Genomic DNA, 19,872 nt, shown 5'->3' on the forward strand with positions numbered 1-19,872 from the left:
TTGTCATTGGTGCCAGTGTGCACCATGACCGCTTGGTCCTCACCAGCACATCCCAGTAATCTATCAACCCGATCAGCGATGTGTCGAACTCGAGCAGCAACAACACAACACAGCACAGCATTCAGCAATCCCTGTCTTTGTGACAGATTTCCTTATCTGTTCTCCTTAAAATGGAGTCCCCCACTATCAGTACCTGTCTGGCATGCCCTGCGCTCCTATTCCACTCCTTACTGGAGCAGACACTCCCCCAGCTTTGAGGATGTGTCTTGCTGCAGCAGTGCTACTCCTGTACTGACACCCCCCTACAAACTTTTTGTGGTGTGCCGTTCAGAACCAGCCTCCCTGACACTCTTCCCTCTATCCAACCTTCTTACGGTCACCCAGCTAGCGGGCTCAATGTCCTGAATCTCCAAACTATGGTCCTCCCCACACATCTACCCCAGTGAGCACCTGCTCAGTGAGTAGCAAACTCTTTTCCATATTTTCAATGAATCTGTGTTGCCAGCTGTTCACTTAGATCCAGTACATGGGCTTACAAATGTAAAACGTGCACAGCAGTATGCACCCTCAAGCTTCTGTTCAAGGATTGCATATATGTGACAAGATGTACACTGGATGGCATTGTCAATCATGGAGCACATATTACTAATGAGGATTTCAGAAAACAAATAAATAAGCAAGTAAATACAAACAGTGAATTAATTAGAGTTACTCCCTTCTAAACTCCCTGAATCCAAAGTTACTGAATCGCAAGTTAAAAAAAAAATTAACAAAACCATTGTCTTGATATTGCCATGGCTGTAAAAGTCAGAGCTTTTATAATCTAACGTTTAATGAGTATAGGAATTGTGAAGAAAGAAAAGAAATAAACGAATCACCAAGGTTGTGCGGCGATCAAAAAGCATCAATTTAGAAAAAATGCAGTTAATGGCTATGAAAACATTATCTGCATCCCCCCCCCAATGATACTAATGAATTCTACAGTTTGGCACAAAATAAATAAGCCCTCACATTTTTACATTAATGGCGCTATAAAAAAGGTATTCCTTGGGAAACAACAACATTACAAACTATTATTTATTTATTTTATGCAAAGTTCAATATTTTAAGCCACTTAAATAGTACAAAAAAAAACAAAAAACTTTTGGCATCGCCATAATTGTATTGACCTGGAGAATAGTGTTTGTCAGGTCATTTCTACTGCACAATTAACGACAAAAACGAATCCCAAAAAAATATCAGAGCTTTTTTTTTTTTTTTTTTTTTTTTAAGCTAAACTTTTCACCTCGCTTGAATTTTTTTTTTCCCTGTTCCGCAGCACGTTTTAAGGTAAGATGAAACAAAACAAATCCTCTCAGGTTTATATTGATGGAAAAATGAAAAGTTATGACTCTTTTGAGGGGGAGGAAAGATGGCGCAAAAGAAAAATCTGAGTCCTCAGTACCCTTAGGGCTTATGTGGTGGCAAAAGAAATCTGTAGTCCGAGCACCTTTAGCAAACTCTGAACCTGAACTAAACACTGGTGAATTTATATTCCTGGAGAACAAAATGAAGATCATTGAGCACATGTTAAGGAGCTGAAACTCCTAAACCCTTCATCCAATTTTAATGTGGATACCCTCAAATGAAAGCTGAAAGTCTGAACTTCAACTGCATCTGAATTGTTTTCTTTAAAATTCATTGTGGTAATGTCTAGAACCAAAATTAGAAAAGTGTTGTCTCTGTCCAAATTTATATGGACCTAACTGTATATTGACTCTGCTGAGCCAATATTTTGATAAGATGGCTAGAGAAAGATCAAATCAGAATTTTCAGGTCTTTGAGGTAGTTGGTCTTTACAAATCTAAGATTGTATGTGCATATACAAATTTGTTCTTATTTTATTTTCAGGACCACCAAGGCCAGCTTTAACCAAATCTGGAAGTTCTCCCATACTGTCCGCCTACTTCCCTGGACAACAATCCAGACTTCCTGCCTCTTGAAACAGAATACAGAGACCATTTACTGCAACTAACTGAACACTGGTTTGGGTAGATATTCAGTTAATAAAAACTGCCATAGAGACCAAAATGCCGCATCCAAACTAAATATTGCTATTTTTTTTATCTGTGCAGTATCTTTCATAGGAACCTTTTTTCAACCATATATTGAAAATAAATGAAAGCCAAAAGCCTTTAAAAAAACTAGAGCTTGAATGTAACTATATATATATATATATTTGGTGCTAATGTATGCAGGTCTGTAAGTGTTTGTGCATTAGGGGTGTAAGTGTTTTCTTCTGTCTTTTTACACAAATTGTGTAGCTACTCCGCCAGCACATTTTAAGCGGACTTGTTGTGATTAATATATGCAAGAAGGATGTTGAATTATTGCCATTATCCTGCATTTGCTGCATATTTACCTGTAATTCTAAAGTATCTATGATTATTTTAGTGCTGGAGTACTCGGTCATAACATATTTCTCAAGTGCTAAATAGAGTGCAAGTCAGTGAATGAATCTGTTGGCACGTAACTGCATCACTTAGGCATGCATCCTGACTGTATTTTTCAGATAAAAAACTGCATTAGGTGGCCCCTTTACTTCCTCCTATTTTGCCTAGCCACTTTGTGATTTCTATTATAAATGCCAAATATTTTTTTCTAAAAATTCCCTTTATTGTCAGTATTAATGTTCACAGTAAACTGATGGGCAAGTACAGTTCAAATGGGCTCTTCGATATATATGATCTTTCTAATGGTGACCGGATCTTTTTCTATCTGTAATGAACAGTGTGCTGTTCCATTTTGTTTTTTCCTATTGCATTATTTTCTGATACGGTTTTATAATCCATATTTTGAAGTTTACATCATGACTTGTGTGTTAAACATTTCACTATATAAAACTATTCCATTGTTAAGCATGTATTTAATGTCTGTAAAATAATAAAGTATTTATATTTTGATTATGAATTTCCACTGGTGTTTGGAATGGATTTACCATTTCCATAATGTGAAATGCTTTAAAGGGTTTGTATCATGCTGCATCTTCAGGAGTGTGCTGCATCTTCAGGAGTGTGCTGCATCTTCAGGAGTGTGCTGCATCTTCAGGAGTGTGCTGCAACTCATCCTGCCGACTTTATGCTCCTTGAGGAGGGGCGTTATGCTCCTGATTAACAATTTGGACTAGCAGCGCAACAATGCAAGTAGTCTGATCTGCGTTTTCTCTGGTGCTGCAAGCTGGAGCAGCTTTGGCTCTGCATCATCGGAAGAGCAACATCACACTGGATTTGTCTGAATCCGTCCTATTTAGGGCAGCACTTATAAGCACTCTAGAAAAGCCACTGGACTGCAACAGTATCCGGTAATTTATGCAACAAGCCGAAAACAATGCGCTTAAATATCCCTCTGTTCTTGAGAATGGGGAGGATTTTTAATAAGAGGTAAATTGCAAGGTTTATTGCTTTTACCCATTTTTGACCCTTAAACTTGATAGTAATATTAGCTGTATACTCAAAGGACCACAGGTTGAATGCTACAAAAAGTGAGGACATATATATGGTGGCCCAAAGCTTTTTGCTAACTTTTGGGAGTCAAGGCTAGCCTGACTGATCTAATTCCACAAAACGGCTACTGTAGCCCAAGTTGTGGAAAAAGTTAATGCTGGCTATGATAGAGGTCAGAACGCGTACAGTGGCTTGCCAAAATATTCACCCCCTTTGGCGTATTTCATGTTTTGCTACCTCACAACCTGTAATTATAGGATTTTTTTTTTTGAGGGTTTGCACTAGTTCATGTAAAGAACATGCCTACTATTGTGAAAATTTGGGTTTCATTTTATTGCGAAGCAAACAAAAAATAAAATAACTGGAATCTTAAAGAAAACTTGTCATCAGGATTTAGCCCTTTAAACTAAAGGCATGGCTATAATGATGCTGTGATGCTGATTAATATGATACCTGATGTAAAGGGATCCACTCAGTGGCTGCTGAATCCGCATCTTATGAAGTTTAAAGAAAATTACGTCCTGTGTGCTTAGAGGCTGGATGTTGGGGCAAGGTCGTCTTCTCGTTCTCCGCCTCCCACCAGCCTCTTCTATTTCTTTTGCAGGTCACTGATTATTCAGTTAACAAACAAAGTACCACTCTGTAACTCTAAGTATCTTGATCTGCGCATACGCCGCCTCGGGCGCCATTTTATTGAAGTTGTGCACACTCTGCCCACTCAATGATGACGGTGGCGCTGAATTTTAAAAAGGAGGTGGGTGACCTCCACAAGAAACAGAGGAGGCTGGTTGGGAGGGCGGAGAATGAAGAGAAGATCCTGCCCGCACATCCTGCCCCGAAGCACACAAGATGTCATTTTCTGAAAACTTCATAAGGTGAGTATTCAGCAGCCGCTGAGTGGATCCCTTCACATCTGGTATCATATTAATCAGCATCACAGCATCATTATAGCCATGCCTTTAGTTTATAGGGCTAAATTTTGCTGACAGGTTTCCATTAAGTGTGCATAACTAGTCACCCCTCTAAAGTCAGAACTTGGTAGAGCCTCCTTTTGTGGTAATTACAGCTGCAAGTCGTTTTAGAGAAGTCTCTGAGCTTTCCACATTTTGCCACTGAGATTTTTGCACATTTCTCAAGACAAAACTGCTCCAGCTCCTTCAAGTTAATGGTTTCTTCTGGTGAACAGCAATCTTCAAGATCACAGCTTCTCAATTGGATTAAGGTCTGGGCTTTGACTAGGCTACTCCAAAACATTTACATGTTTCCCCTTTAAATCACTCGCGTCTTGCTTTAGCTGTATGCTTTGGGTAATCGTCTTGTTGGTAGGTGAACCTCTGTCCCAGTCTCAAATCACGGACAGACTGAAACAGGTTTTGCTCAAGAATATCGCTGTATTTCGCATCATCCATCTTTCCCTCGATTCGGACCATTTTCCCTGTCCCTGCTGCTGAAAAACATCCACACAGTATGATGCTGCCACCACTATGTTTCTCTGTGAGGATGGTGTTCTTAGGGTAATGAGCTTTGTCGATTTGGCGCCAGACATCATATACCTTGGTGGCCAAAAAGATCAATTTTGGGCTCATCTGACCACAGCACCTTCCTCCATACATTAGGGGAGTCTCCCACATTTCTTTTGGCAAACTCAAAATGAACCTTACAATTTTTGTGTGTAAGAAAAGGCTTTTTTCTGCTTACTCTTCCATAAAAGCCACTTCTGTGGAGTGTACAGCTTATTGTGGTTGTATGGGCAGACACTCCAGTTTCTGCTTGGGACCTCTGCAGTTCCTTCAGGGTTACCTTTTGATATCTGTGCTACCTCTCTGATGAATGCCCACCTTGTCCAGGCTGAGAGTTTTGATGAGCGGCCTTCTCTTGGCAGGTTTGTTGTGGTACCATGTTCTTTCCATTTGATGACAATGGATTTGATGGTGCTCCGGGTTATCAGAGATTGGTACATTTTTTCTTTTTATAATCCAACCCTGACTTGTACTTCTCAACAACTTTGTCCTTGACTTGTTTGGAGATCTCCTTGGTCTTCAAGGTGTTTGGTTAGTGGTGCCTCTTGCTTAATGGTGTTGCAGCCTCTGTGGCCTTTTAGAAAGGTGTGTATATACTGACAGACCGTGTGACACTTCAATTACATACAGGTGGACTTCCTTTAGTAAGCATGTGACTTATGAAGGTAATTGCTTACACCAGAAATTTTTAGGGGCTTCATAGCAAAAGGGGTGGATACATATGCACATGCCAATTTTTAGTTATTTGGTCCCATGAATTAAATTGATGCCTATATTTTTCTCACTTTAGACTATTTAGTGTGCATGCATCACACACAAAACGGATTACAAACATTTAAACACAGGTTGTAATGTAATAAAATAGGTAAAAAGCCAAGGGGGTGAATACTTTCAAATTTCACTGTAGGACATTGTCGCAGGCACAGACTGGTCAGATTATCTATGCTGACACTTCTCCACTGCCAAAGGCATCTATAATGGGCCCATTGGACAAACAGACCAGTCTGATGAATCCTATTAATTGCTACAGCATGCTAATGATCTTCCTAGGAAAAAGAGATCTCTTTGAGATAAAGGCAAGTCAGCATAAACTGTGTAATACGCTTCACAATATTTTAGAATACTTCAAAATATTATTTTAGTTACGCCTTAACCCCATAGCGCTCAATGCCGGACACTGCACGACATGAGCGGGTGTAAGTTAAACACGCTGTGCCAATTCAGTGCCGACAGCTGTCCGTGACAGCTGAGTGGCACGAGAAGGGGTGCAGGGACTTGTGCCGTCAGTCCCTGTACCCAGATCTCTGCGATCAGTCAGTCAATCTGACTGACCGATCACAGCATGATGGAGCAGGAGATGCTGAAATTTCTATCAGTGCTGGAGCTCAGCGCTGCCAGTGCACTAAACAGCTAGGAGCGGTGTCGGCGCCGCCCCTGGCTGTTAACCCCCTGAATCCTGCGATCGAGTACGATCGCAGTGTTCAGGAGGCAGGCAGAGGGACGGGAGCTCCCTCTGCCTTCAGGTCGGCGCCCCCGTGACGTCATCGCGGGGGCCCGACCATTGCCATGGTGACCAGGGGTCGTCTGACGACCCCCAGGTCACCGAGCTACGGAAAGCTTCTGAGACCAATGCACAGCATGGTCTCAGGAGCTTTCAATATAGGTATAATGTACTGCAATGCTAGTGCATTGCAATACATTATATCTATGAAAAAAGTGAAAGTCCCATAGTGGGACTAAGTAAAAAAAAAAAAAAAAAAAAAAATTGGAATCTAAAAAAAATGTAAAAAAAAAATATTACACTAATAAATACAGATTTACAGGTAAAAAAAATAAATAAATAAACAAGAGTACATATATTTGGTATTTCCCTTTCAGTGAACAGCATAAAAAAAACACATTAGAAACTATGACTTTTCATCATATCGCTGGAAAAAAGTGGAATAAAACGCGATCAAAAAGACGAATGTAAATAAAAATGCTACCGCTGAAAACATCTTGTCCCGCAAAAATCAAGCCGCCACACAGCTCCATCATCCGAAAAATTAAAAAGTTACAGTGCTCAGAATAAAGCAATGCAAAGGTAATTATTTTTTCTCTAAAAGTTTTATGTAAAAGCGCAAAAACATAAAATAATTACATAAATGTAGTACCGACCCGTACTAGTACTGACCCGAAGAATAAAGCTACCTTATCAATTTTACCACACAAGTAACAACAACAAAAAAAATCCTGAATTGTTTTTTTGTTCATTCTGCCTCCCAAAAATCTGAATCGAAAGTGATCAAAAAATGTAATTTGCCCGAAAATGGTACCAATAAAAACATCAACTCATCCTGCAAAAAACAAGACGTCACATGACTATCGGCCGAAATATGGAAAAATTATAGCTCTCTAAATATTGAGATGCAAACATTAGTTTTTGCAAAATAAAAAAGCGTCTTTTAGCGAGTGACAGCTGTCAATCATAAAAACCTGATATAAATCTGGTATCGCTGTAATCGCACCGACCCAAAGAATAAAGTCGTCTAATCACTTTTATACTGCACGAGGAACGACGTAAAAAATATATAAAACCAATTCTTCACCTGCTGCTTTGTGTATTCTGTCTCCCAACGATCGCAGTAAGGCTCGGCGCACATTTATTCTGCGCTCTGCGCTGAGCGCTTACATCGGGATTTCCGTGTAAATCTCTGAAATACGTGATTCAGACGGAAACCCTGACGAAAGATTCCCTATAATGAGACAGATGGAGGCACTGTGGACGGCGTCTGACCTATGATCCGGCGGTGTCCATCTTTTTAGGCGTAAATAAAAGCGCGGTCCGCCACAGTTTTGTGCACCTCTGAAAAGAAGGATAACGCTGAACAGAGGCCAGACGGAGTCCAGAGTAACTCTGCTGCCTCATCTCATTATAGTGAATGGATTCCTCCAGGGTTTCATCTGAATCACGTCATTTGAAGATTTAGATGGAAACCCCAAAGTAAGTGCTCAGCATAGAGCGCCGGATAATGCACCCAAGCAGTGGTTTTCTGTCACATATAGGGTATCGGCATGCTCAGGAGAAATTTCACAACAACTTTTGGGGTCCATTTTCTCCTGTTTCCCTTGTGAAAATAAAAAAATTTGGGGCTAAAAATAAATTTTTTTTTTTTTTTTGTTTTCCACGTCTCTGTTATAAACTTCTGTGAAGCACCTGGGGGTTCAAAGTGCTCATCACACATCTAGATAAGTACATTGAGGGGTCTAGTTTCCAAAATGGGGTCACTTGTGGGGGGTTTCCACTGTTTAGGTACATCAGGGGCTCTCCAAAGACAACATGGCGTTTGCTAATTATTCCAGCAAATTTTGAATTCAAAAAGTCAAATGGCATCCTTCACTTCCGAACCCTGCCATGTGCCCAAACAGTAGTTTTCTGCCACATATTTGGTATCCGCATGTTCAGGAGAAATTGCACAATACATTTTGGAGTCCATTTTTATCTGTTACCCTTGTGAAAATAAAAAAAAAATGGTCTAAATTTAATATTTTGTGAAAAAAAGTTAAATGTTATTTTTTTTCTTCCTCATTGCTTCAGTTCCTGTGAAGCACCTGAAGGGTTAATAAACTACTTGAATGTGGTTTTGAGCACCTTGAGGGGTGCAGTTTTTAGAATGGTGTCACTTTTGGGTATTTTCTGTCATATAGACACCTTAAAGTGACTTCAAATATGATGTGGTCCCTAAAAAAATGGTTTTGTAAATTTTGTTGGAAAAATTAGAAATCGCTGGTCAATTTTAACCCTTATAGCTCCCTAACAAAGAAAAATTTTGGTTCCAAAATTGTACTGATGTAAAGTAGAGATGTGGAAAATATTATTTATTAACTATTTTGTGTGACATATTTCTCTGATTTCAAGGCATTACAATTCAAAGTTTGAAAATTGCAAAATTTTAAAAAATTTCGACAAATTTCTGTTTATTTTACAAATAAATGCAAGTCATATCAAATAAATTTTACCACTATCATGAAGTGCAATATGTCATGAAAAAACAATCTCTGAATCAGGGGGATCCATTGAAGCGTTCCAGAGTTATCTTATAAAGTGACAGTGGTCAGAATTGTAAAAATTGGCCCGGTCATTAACGTACAAAGTGGCTCGGTCCTTAAGGGGTTAAAACTAGTTTTATTCGATTTTGTAAACATTGCATATGTATGTGCTCCCATTTTTGGGGGAAATCATACTCTTCGAATTTTGAAATGTCTTTAAATACATGTAACCCTCAAGGTACCCTTTCTGACTCGTCATGGGATTTTAATGATTTAACTGTCGGAAAAGGAGTCCAAAAAAGATGGATCTAAGTGCTTATCTTATGTTCCAATGTTCTTGTAGTCATAACTTAAGTATACCTCGGGTTATGCGTATTTAGAGACATTTCACAATTCCGAGAGGGTAATGATTTCCAAAAAGAATGGGAACAAATTAACAAAAAAGGATATATTGGAAAGCATTGTTGAGGCTCATGAAAAAATTCTCATCCATTAAAAATTCTTTATAACTTCTTAAAAGGAACGAACTAGATGTATATGGGAACATATATACAGTTAGTTCATTTTTAATAAGGTATAAATAAATATAATTTTTAATGGATGAAAATTTTTTTGAGTCCCAAAAAGAATGACAACAAATATATATGTAATGTTCACAAAATCTATTAAAACTAGTTTTAAGGCGTAATGAAAAAGAATATTTTGAAATGAATTCAGAGTTAGAAAATGCAAAAGTTGAACTCCAAGCACGCCTAACTGAATGTCAAGCTCAAGTATTTTACAAAAAAATTGGAGAAAAAATGAATTCCCATCCAAGCGGAAATCAGGCAAAGAAAGATATTGATATTAAGCATATCAAGACCTATCTCAGATGATTAATTTATTATTTGGGCAGGTACAGAAGAACAATTTGACTCATTCTTAAAATATGTAAATGAGGTGAATTCGGAAAATATGAAGTTGACTTCCATTTATAGGGGGACTTCCTAGAGTTTTTAGATATTAAAATGAAGGTAATAGAAGGTAAAATAGCCACTGAAACATTTAGAAAACAAACTTCTGCGAATACCCTACTTCATTACAATAGTGCCCATCTGCAACGTACAAAACGAGCATTACCTTTATAGTCCGTTCTTGACATAGCGGAAAATCCAATAATAGTGATGTAACATTTAATGTACAGGCAGAAGACCTGAAAAGTACATTTCTAAAAAGAGGTTACCTTCACACTTTATTAAATGCCGCCTTCGAAAATGCAAGCAATGCATCACGGAAAGAATTATTAAAAAGAAACAAAAAGCGAAAAAATAAATAACATGAGTTCTAATGAGATAAATCATAATGATCGAAGATTCATTTTTAATTTTAAATATGATCCTATGTAGAACGTTATTCACACTGCTATTAAACGGAAATGGCATTTAATTGAAAGCAATAAAGATCAACACGATATGGCGAGTCAAAAAACTATTTTTTCTTATAGAAGATGTCGGAATTTGGGAGATTTATTCGTACATAATAGAATGAACCCTGAATCAAAAAATTGGATTGACCGAAATAGTCCTAAAGGTAATTTTAAATGTGGAAATTGCTCGTTTTGTAAGCCACATATCACAAGTAATCCCCTACAAATAGGTCCTGTAACACATCAAGTAACAGATTTTTTTTCCTGTAGAACCAACTATGTGGTAAATGTTATATATTGTTCCTGTAAATATTATATTGAAAAAACAATTATTCCTCTCTTTATACGTTTCTGCGAGCATTTCTGTTCAATTAGCTCAGGCAAAGGCTCTCCCAAATTAATCAAACACATTCAGGAATGTCACGATGCAGATCCTAAAACATTACGTTTTGCAGGTCTCTAAAGAGTTAAAGGGAATCTGTCACCCCCTGGGAGATTTGAGACCTCTAATATGGGCATACAGGTTAGAGAAAAGTAAATCTATACAAACCTGTATTGCCCATAGTAGATGGTTTGCTTGCAGAGAAATGTAGTTTTATAAAATATGTTTTCACATGCTTGGCGTCCGCAGGCATTTTATACCATTGGGCAGTGAATAAAAATTAATACAATTTTTACCACTAAAATTTAGTTTTAGCCACAGATTTTACATTTTCACTCTGGGGGAAATGGGTAAAAAATGGCACCAAAATTTGTTCCACAATTTCTGCTGAATGTAGAAATACATCATGTGGCTGTGCATTACTGCTTAGCCATACGGCGAGACTCAGGAGTGATGGAACACTTTTTGCCTGGAGCGCAGAATTTCCTAGAATAGTTTGCAGACTCCATATACAGAGCCCTATGTGCTAGAAGAGCAGAATCCCCCTCAAGTGACCCAATTTTGAAAATTACACCCCTTTGTGAATTTATCTACAGGTGTAATGACGATTTTGATGACTCCATGGGTGTTTTCCAGAAACATGCAGCAATGGATGTTGCGGAGTGAAGATTGCAAACTTCCATTGTAGTGACCAGTACGTTATGCCCAGCTCAGCTCGTGATTCTGGAGACATGCACCCATGAAATTAGGCTCATCGCTACAGGAATGCTAAACATGTGGATGCTAACTGTGGTTTAGGCACACTGTGGAGCTCAGAATGGAAGGGGACATTTGAATTTGGGAGCACAGAATTCGCTGGATTTCTTTTGGATGGCGAGGATAGCGATTTCGTTTTTCTAGAGCCTATGTGCTACCAGTAACGTGGAATCTCCTATATTTCCATTAATAAATGATGGACCTAAGTGGGGACTTGCTGTTTTTTGTGGATTAAGTTGAAGCTTTTGTTAGGAACATTTTACATAACATTTTGGATCACATTTATCCTGCACTCTATGCTGAGCACTTATATCGGGGTTTCCATCTAAATCTCCAAGTGATGTGATTCAGATGAATCCCCCAAGGGATCCATTCACTATAATGAGGCAGCAGCGTTGCTCTGGACTCCATCTTGCCTCTGTTCAGTGTTGTCCTTCTTTTCAGAAGTGCACAAAACCTGTGGCCCATTGCGCTTTTAGGCACTCCTAAAAAGACAGACACCGCCGGATCACAGGTCCTACGGCGTCCACGGTGCCTCCATCTACCTCATTACAGGGAATCTTCCGCCGGGGGTTCTGTCTGAATTGCAGCTTTTCAGAGATTTACATGGAAACCCCGGTGTAAGCGCTCAGCGTAGAGCACAGGATAAATGTGCTCTGAGCCTTACTGCGATCTTTGGTAGGCAGAATGAACAAATCAACATTAGGTGAAAAATTTGTTTTATTTATTTTGTTCGCCATTCCTGCATTATAAGTGATTATTCTTTGTGTCTGTGCGATTACAGCGATACCAGATTTACATCGGGTTATTATGCTTGCCAGCTATCACACACTAAAAGACTCGTTTTTACAATAAAAAAAATAAATAAATAAATAAAAATTTTGCATCGCAATATTTTGATAGCCATAATTTTTTTCTCTGCTGACAGTCATGTCATGGCTTGTTTTTTGCTGGACCAATTGACGTTTTTATTGGTACCATTTTCGGGCAAATAACATATTTTGATCGATTTCTATTCTGATTTTTGCAAGGCAAAATGAACAAAAACCAGCAATACAGGAATTGTATTTTGGGTATTTTTTATGTCGCTCCGCGTGTGGTAAAATTGATAAGGCAGCTTTATTCTTTGGGTTACCACAATTACAGCGATATTTTTTTATGTTTTGGCGCTTTTACATAATAAAAACTATTTTATAGAAGCAATAATTATTTTTGCATTACTGTATTCCGAGAGCTGTAACTTTTTTATTTTTCCGCTGATGGAGCTGTATGGCAGCTTGTTTTTTGCGGGACAAGATGATGTTTTCAGCGATACCATTTTTATTTACATTTGTCTTTTTGATCGTGTTTTATTTCACTTTTTGTTTTGCTGTATGATGATTAAGCATAGTTTTTGCCTTGTTTTTCATTTATTTTTTTACAGTGTTCGCTGAAGGGGTTAACTAGAGGGGCAGTTTTATAGGTTGGGTCGCTCCGGATGCAGTTATACTAAATATGTGTACTTTTTTTTTTTTAATAAACAAATAAATGTATTTATTGGATTCATATTTTTTCTTTTTTTTTTTGGACTTTATTTTGATTTTTTTAATTATTTTTATCATTTTTATTAACTTTTTTTTTTTTACTTTTTTACACTGTCCCACTATGGGACATCAATTTTCTCTGCCCTGATCGCTTATCTAATACTCTGCAATGCATCTGCACTGCAGAGCATCAGATCAGCGTTTAACAGGCAGGAAGGAGGCGTCTCAGCTCTTGCTCTCTGAGCAGGGATTGAGAGGTCACCTTCCTGTAGGACCCTGAATGACCCCGCGGCCATCTTGAGACCAGGGCTCACCATGGAGATCATCAGCGTAACGCGATTGCATTGTTGTGCTGATGGAAGCACAGAGGAAGCTCACTCCCTCTGCCATGCCCTGCGATGTCGCTGTCACTATTGACCGTGGCATCACAGGGGTTAAACGCGCGCGTTCGGTGCTAGCACCAATAGTGGGCATTGCTGCAGGGTGTCAGCTCTCACATAGAGCTCACACTTGCACTTGATCACGGCGCCGTATACGGCGCTTTGTGGGAACGCAGCTCCCGCAGGCCGTATATATACGGCGCATGTCGGGAAGGGATTAAAGGGAGCCTGTCAGCAGGATTGTGCTATGTAAACTACAGGCAGTGTCAGGTTGGCGCTGTTACACTGATTAAAATTATACCTGGGTTGATGAAATCCATCTTGTGGTTGTTGTTTAATCTTTGATTGCAGTTTGGAGATAATGATATACTCATGCTCCTGGGCAGGCCTGTGGGTGGGTCTTTTCTTGGTGCTCTGTTCTCTTTTTCATCCTTATGGGCTTAAATGACAGGTCTCTGAACCTTCAGTAACCTGCCTGATATTTTAAATACTGCGCTTGTGCAGTTCATATTGTGGTCTTTTAAAAATTGTTTGAACTCCAGCAAAATGGCGCCCACGCATGTGCAGTAGCATCTGTTGCTTGCCGATAAATGCTACTGCGCATGCGCTGCGGCCGTTTTGCCGGAGCTAAAATTTTTTTTTGCTCCAATAAAATGGTGCCAGCGCTAGCGCATGTGCAGTAGCATCTATTTCTCGCTGATAGATCCTACTGTGCGCGCGCCACGACCATTTTGTGGAGCCATACTTTTTTTCTTTGCTCCAGCAAAATAGCCGCAACACGTGCGCAGTACCATCTATCGACAAGCAACAGCTGCTATTGCACATGTGCGGGCGCCGGTGCCATTTTGTAGGAGTAAAATTTTTTTTAGCTCCAACCAAATGGCCGCGGCGCGTGCTCAGTAGCATATATCGGCAAGCACTGCTACTGCGTATGTGTGGGTTCCGGCGCCATTTTTCTGGAGTGTTTTTAAAATAAAAAAAAGACCACAATATGAACTGCACAAGCACAGTATTTAACCCCGTAGTGACCACTAGACATCTTGTTACTGACCTACGATATAAGAGACTATCGTTCCCCAACAGGTGACAATCCTATAACTGTCACGTGTACAGCATAGCTGACAACTTGCTGCATCAGCCATGATCAGTGTTGGCACCAACATTGGATGTTTAACCCCTTAGATTCTGTTTCAATAGTGACTACAGAATCTAAATGGTTAACAGATTGTAGGAGCTACCTCTTTAACTCCATCGGCACCCTGAGATCTTGATTGTGTGGTTCTGATGTTTGCCTTGGCAGTTCATGGCCAAATAACGGCCTTTGAGTCTGACGGTTATAGCGTCCTGTACAAGAAGTTATCAAAATTTAGGTGGTAAAAATAAACTTTTTCAGTCTTGTCATGCCACTTTCTATTACTTCCTGAAAAGAACCAGAAGGGTCAATGAACTACCTAAAAGCAATTTTAAACACGTTGAGGGGTGTGGTTTTTAAAATGGCATGACTTTTGGGTGGTTTCCAACATGTAGGACCCCCAAAGTAACTTCAAAACTGAACAGGTCCGCATAAAAATACGTTGTGTAAATTTCCTTGGAAAAATTAAAAAATACTGCTACATTTTTAAACCTTCTAAAATGCTAACAAAATAAAACAACACTTTACAAATGGTGCTGATGTAAAGCAGACTTGAGGGAAATGTTATTTATTAATGTTTTTGTGTGGTATGACTATTGGAATTAAAGGGATAGTCATTCAAAGTTTGAAAATTTCAATTTTTAAAACATTTTTGTCAAATTTCTGATATTTTTATAAATAAATGCAAAACATATCAATCTAAATTTACTATTATTATAAAGTATCATGTGTCACGAAAAACAATCTCAAAATCAATGGGATATGTTGAAGCGTTCCAGAGTTATTACTACGTAAGGTGACACTGGTCAGCTTTCAAAAAATTGGTCCGGTCACGAAGAGCTTAAAATAGGAGGCAGGTCAATGAAGGATCAGTGATCTGTCATTTAAGCCACAATGATGAAGATGATGCCAGAGCACCAAAGAAAAACCTGCCCACAGCCCTGCCAGGAACGTGAGAATCTAATTATGTCCATAGTGCAAATACGGATTAAGCAAGAACCACGGGATGGATTTCATCAACCCAGGTATCATTTTAATCAGTGTAACGGTGCCAACCTGACACTGCCTGTAGTTTACTTAGCACAATCCTGAAGACAGGTTCGCTTTAATGGTACCCAAATAGTGATGAGCGAGAACTAAAATACTTGGGTACTCGTTGTTCGGGTTGAGCAAATTGGAATGCTTGTGTGATCGGTCCGAGCAATGAGCTCAATGTAAGTCTAAGGGAAATTCAAGCATTTTTCCAGCGCCACCACACCCTCCTCCCCCTCCCCCTCGGCCGTCTGCAGAGGGCCTAAAAATTGCCCAAATCAATGGGAACAGTGCTCAAATAACATGGGAACAGCATGGGTAAGACCCGTGGAAGCATTTCTGACTCCCCGGTCACTGCTGTCAACAACGTTGTCAGAGGTATTATGCCACTTTCACTGACTGCCAATAAAACATACAAAAACGAAACCAAAAATAGATTTTCCTGGGAAATATGTTAAGGAACATCCTTTCCAGGGTAATAACTTGTATATAAGGCAAAATAAATATGCAAAAATGCTCCTCAACACCTTGGCTATGTTCAGATGTAGCGTTTTTGATGTGTTTTTTCACTTTTGCATTGCTTTCAATGGTGAAAAATAAAATCACTGGTAAATATCATTTTAACATTTTACATTATCTGGCCATGTGGTGTGTGAGACATGATCAGACACATTCTGTTTTATTTATGAAGGAAGGACTCTGAAAGTCACAAACACTCTTTTTATAGGGCCATCCAGGAGGCCCTTACTATTCTTAAAGGGCCAGTAGTCGACCCTCACTATTGTTAGAGAGCCATCAGCCGGCTATGCTTTGTTGTTTCCATTATTAAAGAATGGGTCTCCTATACTGTTATTGCGTATGCAGTGACTGCAAAGGCTGCCAAAAATTTGGACGCACCCTAATACCCCTTTAAAGAGGCATAGAGGAGGACCTCAGTAAAAAAAAATATTCCTATTATAAAGGAGTGGGTCTCCTATAGTGGTAATGCCCATGCAGTGACTGCAAGGGCTGACAAAATTTGGGAAAAACTGCAATAACAATTTAAAGACACATAGACCTGGGCCACAGTAACGACCTGTTCCCATTAGAAACGAGAGGGTCTTCTATACAGTTGTAGGGTATGCAGTGAGCCCAAAGGCTACCAAAATTTAGAAAAAAAACACTAACAATTTAAAGACACATAAAGGTGGGCCACAGTAACAACATATTTCCATTAGAAAGGAGAGGGTCTGCTATACAGCTATAGGGTTTTCAGTGAGTCCAACAGCTGCCAAAATTTGGGAAAGACCCCAGTAACAATTTAAAAACAAATAGAGCTGGGTTCCCTTTAGAATGAATCTGGTGTCCCATACTGTTCTTGCGTATGCAGTGAATGTAACCGCTGCCAAAAATTTGGAGGAACTCCAATGCCCCTTGCAAAAGACGTAAAGGTTGGAGGGCCTCCTGAAAGCAATGTTCCCATTATTAGGAAGTGGGTCTCCCAAACTGTTTGCCTATGCAGTGAATGCAATGGCTGCCAAAAATTTGGAGGAACTCCAATGCCCCTTGCAGAGACGTAAAGGTTGGAGGGCCTCCTGAAAACAATGTTCCCATTATTAGGAAGTGGGTCTCCCAAACTGTTTGCCTATGCAGTGAATGCAACGGCTGCCAAAAATTTGGAGGAACTCCAATGCCACTTGCAAGAGGTGTAGAGGTTGGAGGGCCTCCTGAAAACAATGTTCCCATTATTAGGAAGTGGGTCCCCTATACTGTTTGCCTATGCAGTGAATGCAATGGCTTACAAAAATTTGAAGGAATTCCAATGTCCCTTGCAAGAGATGTAGAGGTTGTAGGGCCTCCTGAATACAATGTTCCCATTATTAGGAAGTGGGTCCCCTATACTGTTTGTCTATGCAGTGAATTCAACGGCTGCCAAAAATTTGGAGGAACTCAAATGCCCCTTGCAAGAGACATAGATATGGTGATATGGTAGATATGGTGGTGGAGGAGGACAAGAGCAAATAGACAAAATCAGGAAGCGTATACTCATGATTGGGTGTGAAGGCAGAGGTGCATGGGAATTGAGTTAGAGCTCCCAAAAAAATGACACTGGATTTGAGTTTGTTACGCTGCTATCATTCGGCGGTGTTGAGAAGTCTGGCCCAATCCAGTCCTTGTTCATTTTTGTAAGAGTCAGCCTGTCAGCATTTTTACTTGACAGGCGGATGCGCTTATCAGTTATAACTTGACCAGGACGTTGGTACTGTCGGCAAGGTACTCCCTCAGCATCTTCCCAATCTTTGCACTCCTTGTGAGAGGCGGATGCAGCTATCTGTTATAATTCCACCAGCGGCACTAAAAACACGCTCTGACAAAACGCTAGCAGCATGACAGGCCAGGACCTCCAAGGCGTAGAGAGCCAGCTCATGCCACGTGTCCAGCTTGGATACCCAATAATTATAAGGCACAGAGGAATCACGGAGGATGTTTGTACAGTCGGCAAGGTACTCGCTCACCATCTTCTGAAACTTTTCCCTCCTTGTGAGAGTACCCCACGCCTCAGGGCCTGTTAGATGGAGGGTCTGAGAAAACTGTCCCAGAACTTTGACCGTGTTCCCCTGCCTCTACTGGATTGGATTTGTGTCTCTCTTGCCTGTACTCCTTGGTTGTCCAACGAACTGTGACCTCTGCCGCCAGTGTTTTCAGATGGGAATTTTTTTAATAATTCCGCAACAAGAGCCTTCTTGTACTGCCCCATTTTATTAGGCCTGTCCGACATGGGTATAAGAGACGGAATGTTCTCCTTGTAGCGTGGGTCTAGAAGTGTCACCAACCAGTAATAACTCACCCAAAATTTGGACAACATGAGGGTCACAGGAAAGGCAGCGTAACATAAACTCAGCCATATGTGCCAGACTGCTAACAGGCAAGACTTCTGTGTCCTCACCAAGAGGACAACTGACCATGCTCTCCTCCTCAACCTCCTCCCTGTCCTCAGACCGTCGACGCTGAACTGACGGTATGACAGTTGTGCAAGTAGTACCGTCTATAGCTCATGAAACTAGCTCCTGTTCTTCCTCCTCCTCCTCTTCCTCATTGTCACCCACTCCATGTTGGGATGAGATGTGGCTGGGCTGTGTGGAATCACCCTGTATGGTTCCTTGCTCCATCTCATCGTTGCTTCGCCTGCAATGCATCCTCTTTAATTGTGAGCAGAGAGAGTTTCAGAAGACAGAGAAGCGGAATGGTGACTTTGACAAGCAGATCTGACAGATCCAGGTAGGTTTTGAGAAACCGCTGAACCATGAGGTTAAGCACATGGGCCAGGCATGGTACGTGTGTGAGCTCTCCTTTCCTCAGAGTCACCACTAGGTTACGGCCATTGTCACACACAATCATGCCTAGCTGTAGGTTCAGCGGTGTCAGCCACAGATCTGCCTGCTCTTTCAGAGCTGTCCACAGCATTGCGTGGTTTGCAATGCTGCAGTGCTTCCAGCTTGCGACTGATGTGGTCATTTCAGGGATGGAGGCTGAAGAGGAGGAGGAGGTGCAGGAGCTGTAGAATGTAGGGGCAATCCTGATTGACCCAGGGCCCGCAATCCTCGGCGCCGGGAGGATGTGTTCCGTCCCAATCTCCGACTGGGTCCCGGCTTCCACTACATTAACCCAGTGTGCAGTCAGCGAGATGTACCGTCCCTGTCCACAAGCACTTGTTCACGTGTTCGTGGTTAGGTGGACTTTCCCAGTGACTGCGTTGTTGAGGGCACATGTTGTGGGACACATACTCGTGTAATGCGGGGACGGCACTCCGGGAGAAATAGTGGTGGCTGGTGACCAAGTACCAAGGAATGGCCACCGCAATCAGGCTGCAGAAAGCTTCCGTCTCCACGAGTCTAAAAGGCAACATTTCGAGCGCAAGCATTCGTGAAATGTGTGAATTTAGTAGTGTAGCCTGTGGGGCGTTGGGTGCATATTTGCGCTTGCATTCCAAGGACTGGGGAAGGTACAACTGAACGCTGCGCTGGGACAAGGACGTGGACGTGCTTGGTGATGGTGCTAGTTGAGAGTGTGCAACGACAGGTGCAGGGCGGGAGGCATATTGGCATGCGCCATGGACAGGGGATTGGCGTGCACGCACAACATCGGAACAAGCAATGGTGTCACCCGCAAACACTGTTGCTGGACCCTGTGGTTCTGCCCACTTAGTCAGGTTCTTTGCTGCCATGTGCCTGATCAAGCTGGTGGTGGTCAG

At 40.7% G+C, this 19,872-nt stretch overlaps 1 protein-coding gene across 2 annotated transcripts in view; it reads left to right on the top strand.

The window, feature by feature from the left end:
* Positions 1–19,872, top strand: part of LOC141166395 (spindle assembly abnormal protein 6 homolog) — a 238,833-nt gene that overhangs the window by 74,021 nt on the left and 144,940 nt on the right. The window contains exon 16 of one of the 2 annotated variants that reach the window (XM_073653044.1): positions 1,891–2,833. The exons of the other annotated variant lie outside the window; for it this stretch is intronic. Coding sequence (XP_073509145.1) covers positions 1,891–1,982 — 92 coding nt within the window. The 3' untranslated portion in view covers positions 1,983–2,833. Of the gene's footprint in view, positions 1–1,890; positions 2,834–19,872 lie in introns of those variants that run through there. 2 annotated transcript variants of the gene reach the window in all.

The sequence above is a fragment of the Phyllobates terribilis genome, unplaced genomic scaffold (genome assembly GCF_046119375.1).
Source record: "Phyllobates terribilis strain yellow unplaced genomic scaffold, ASM4611937v1 Scaffold_1__5_contigs__length_1240528914, whole genome shotgun sequence".
Classification (NCBI taxonomy): domain Eukaryota; kingdom Metazoa; phylum Chordata; class Amphibia; order Anura; family Dendrobatidae; genus Phyllobates; species Phyllobates terribilis.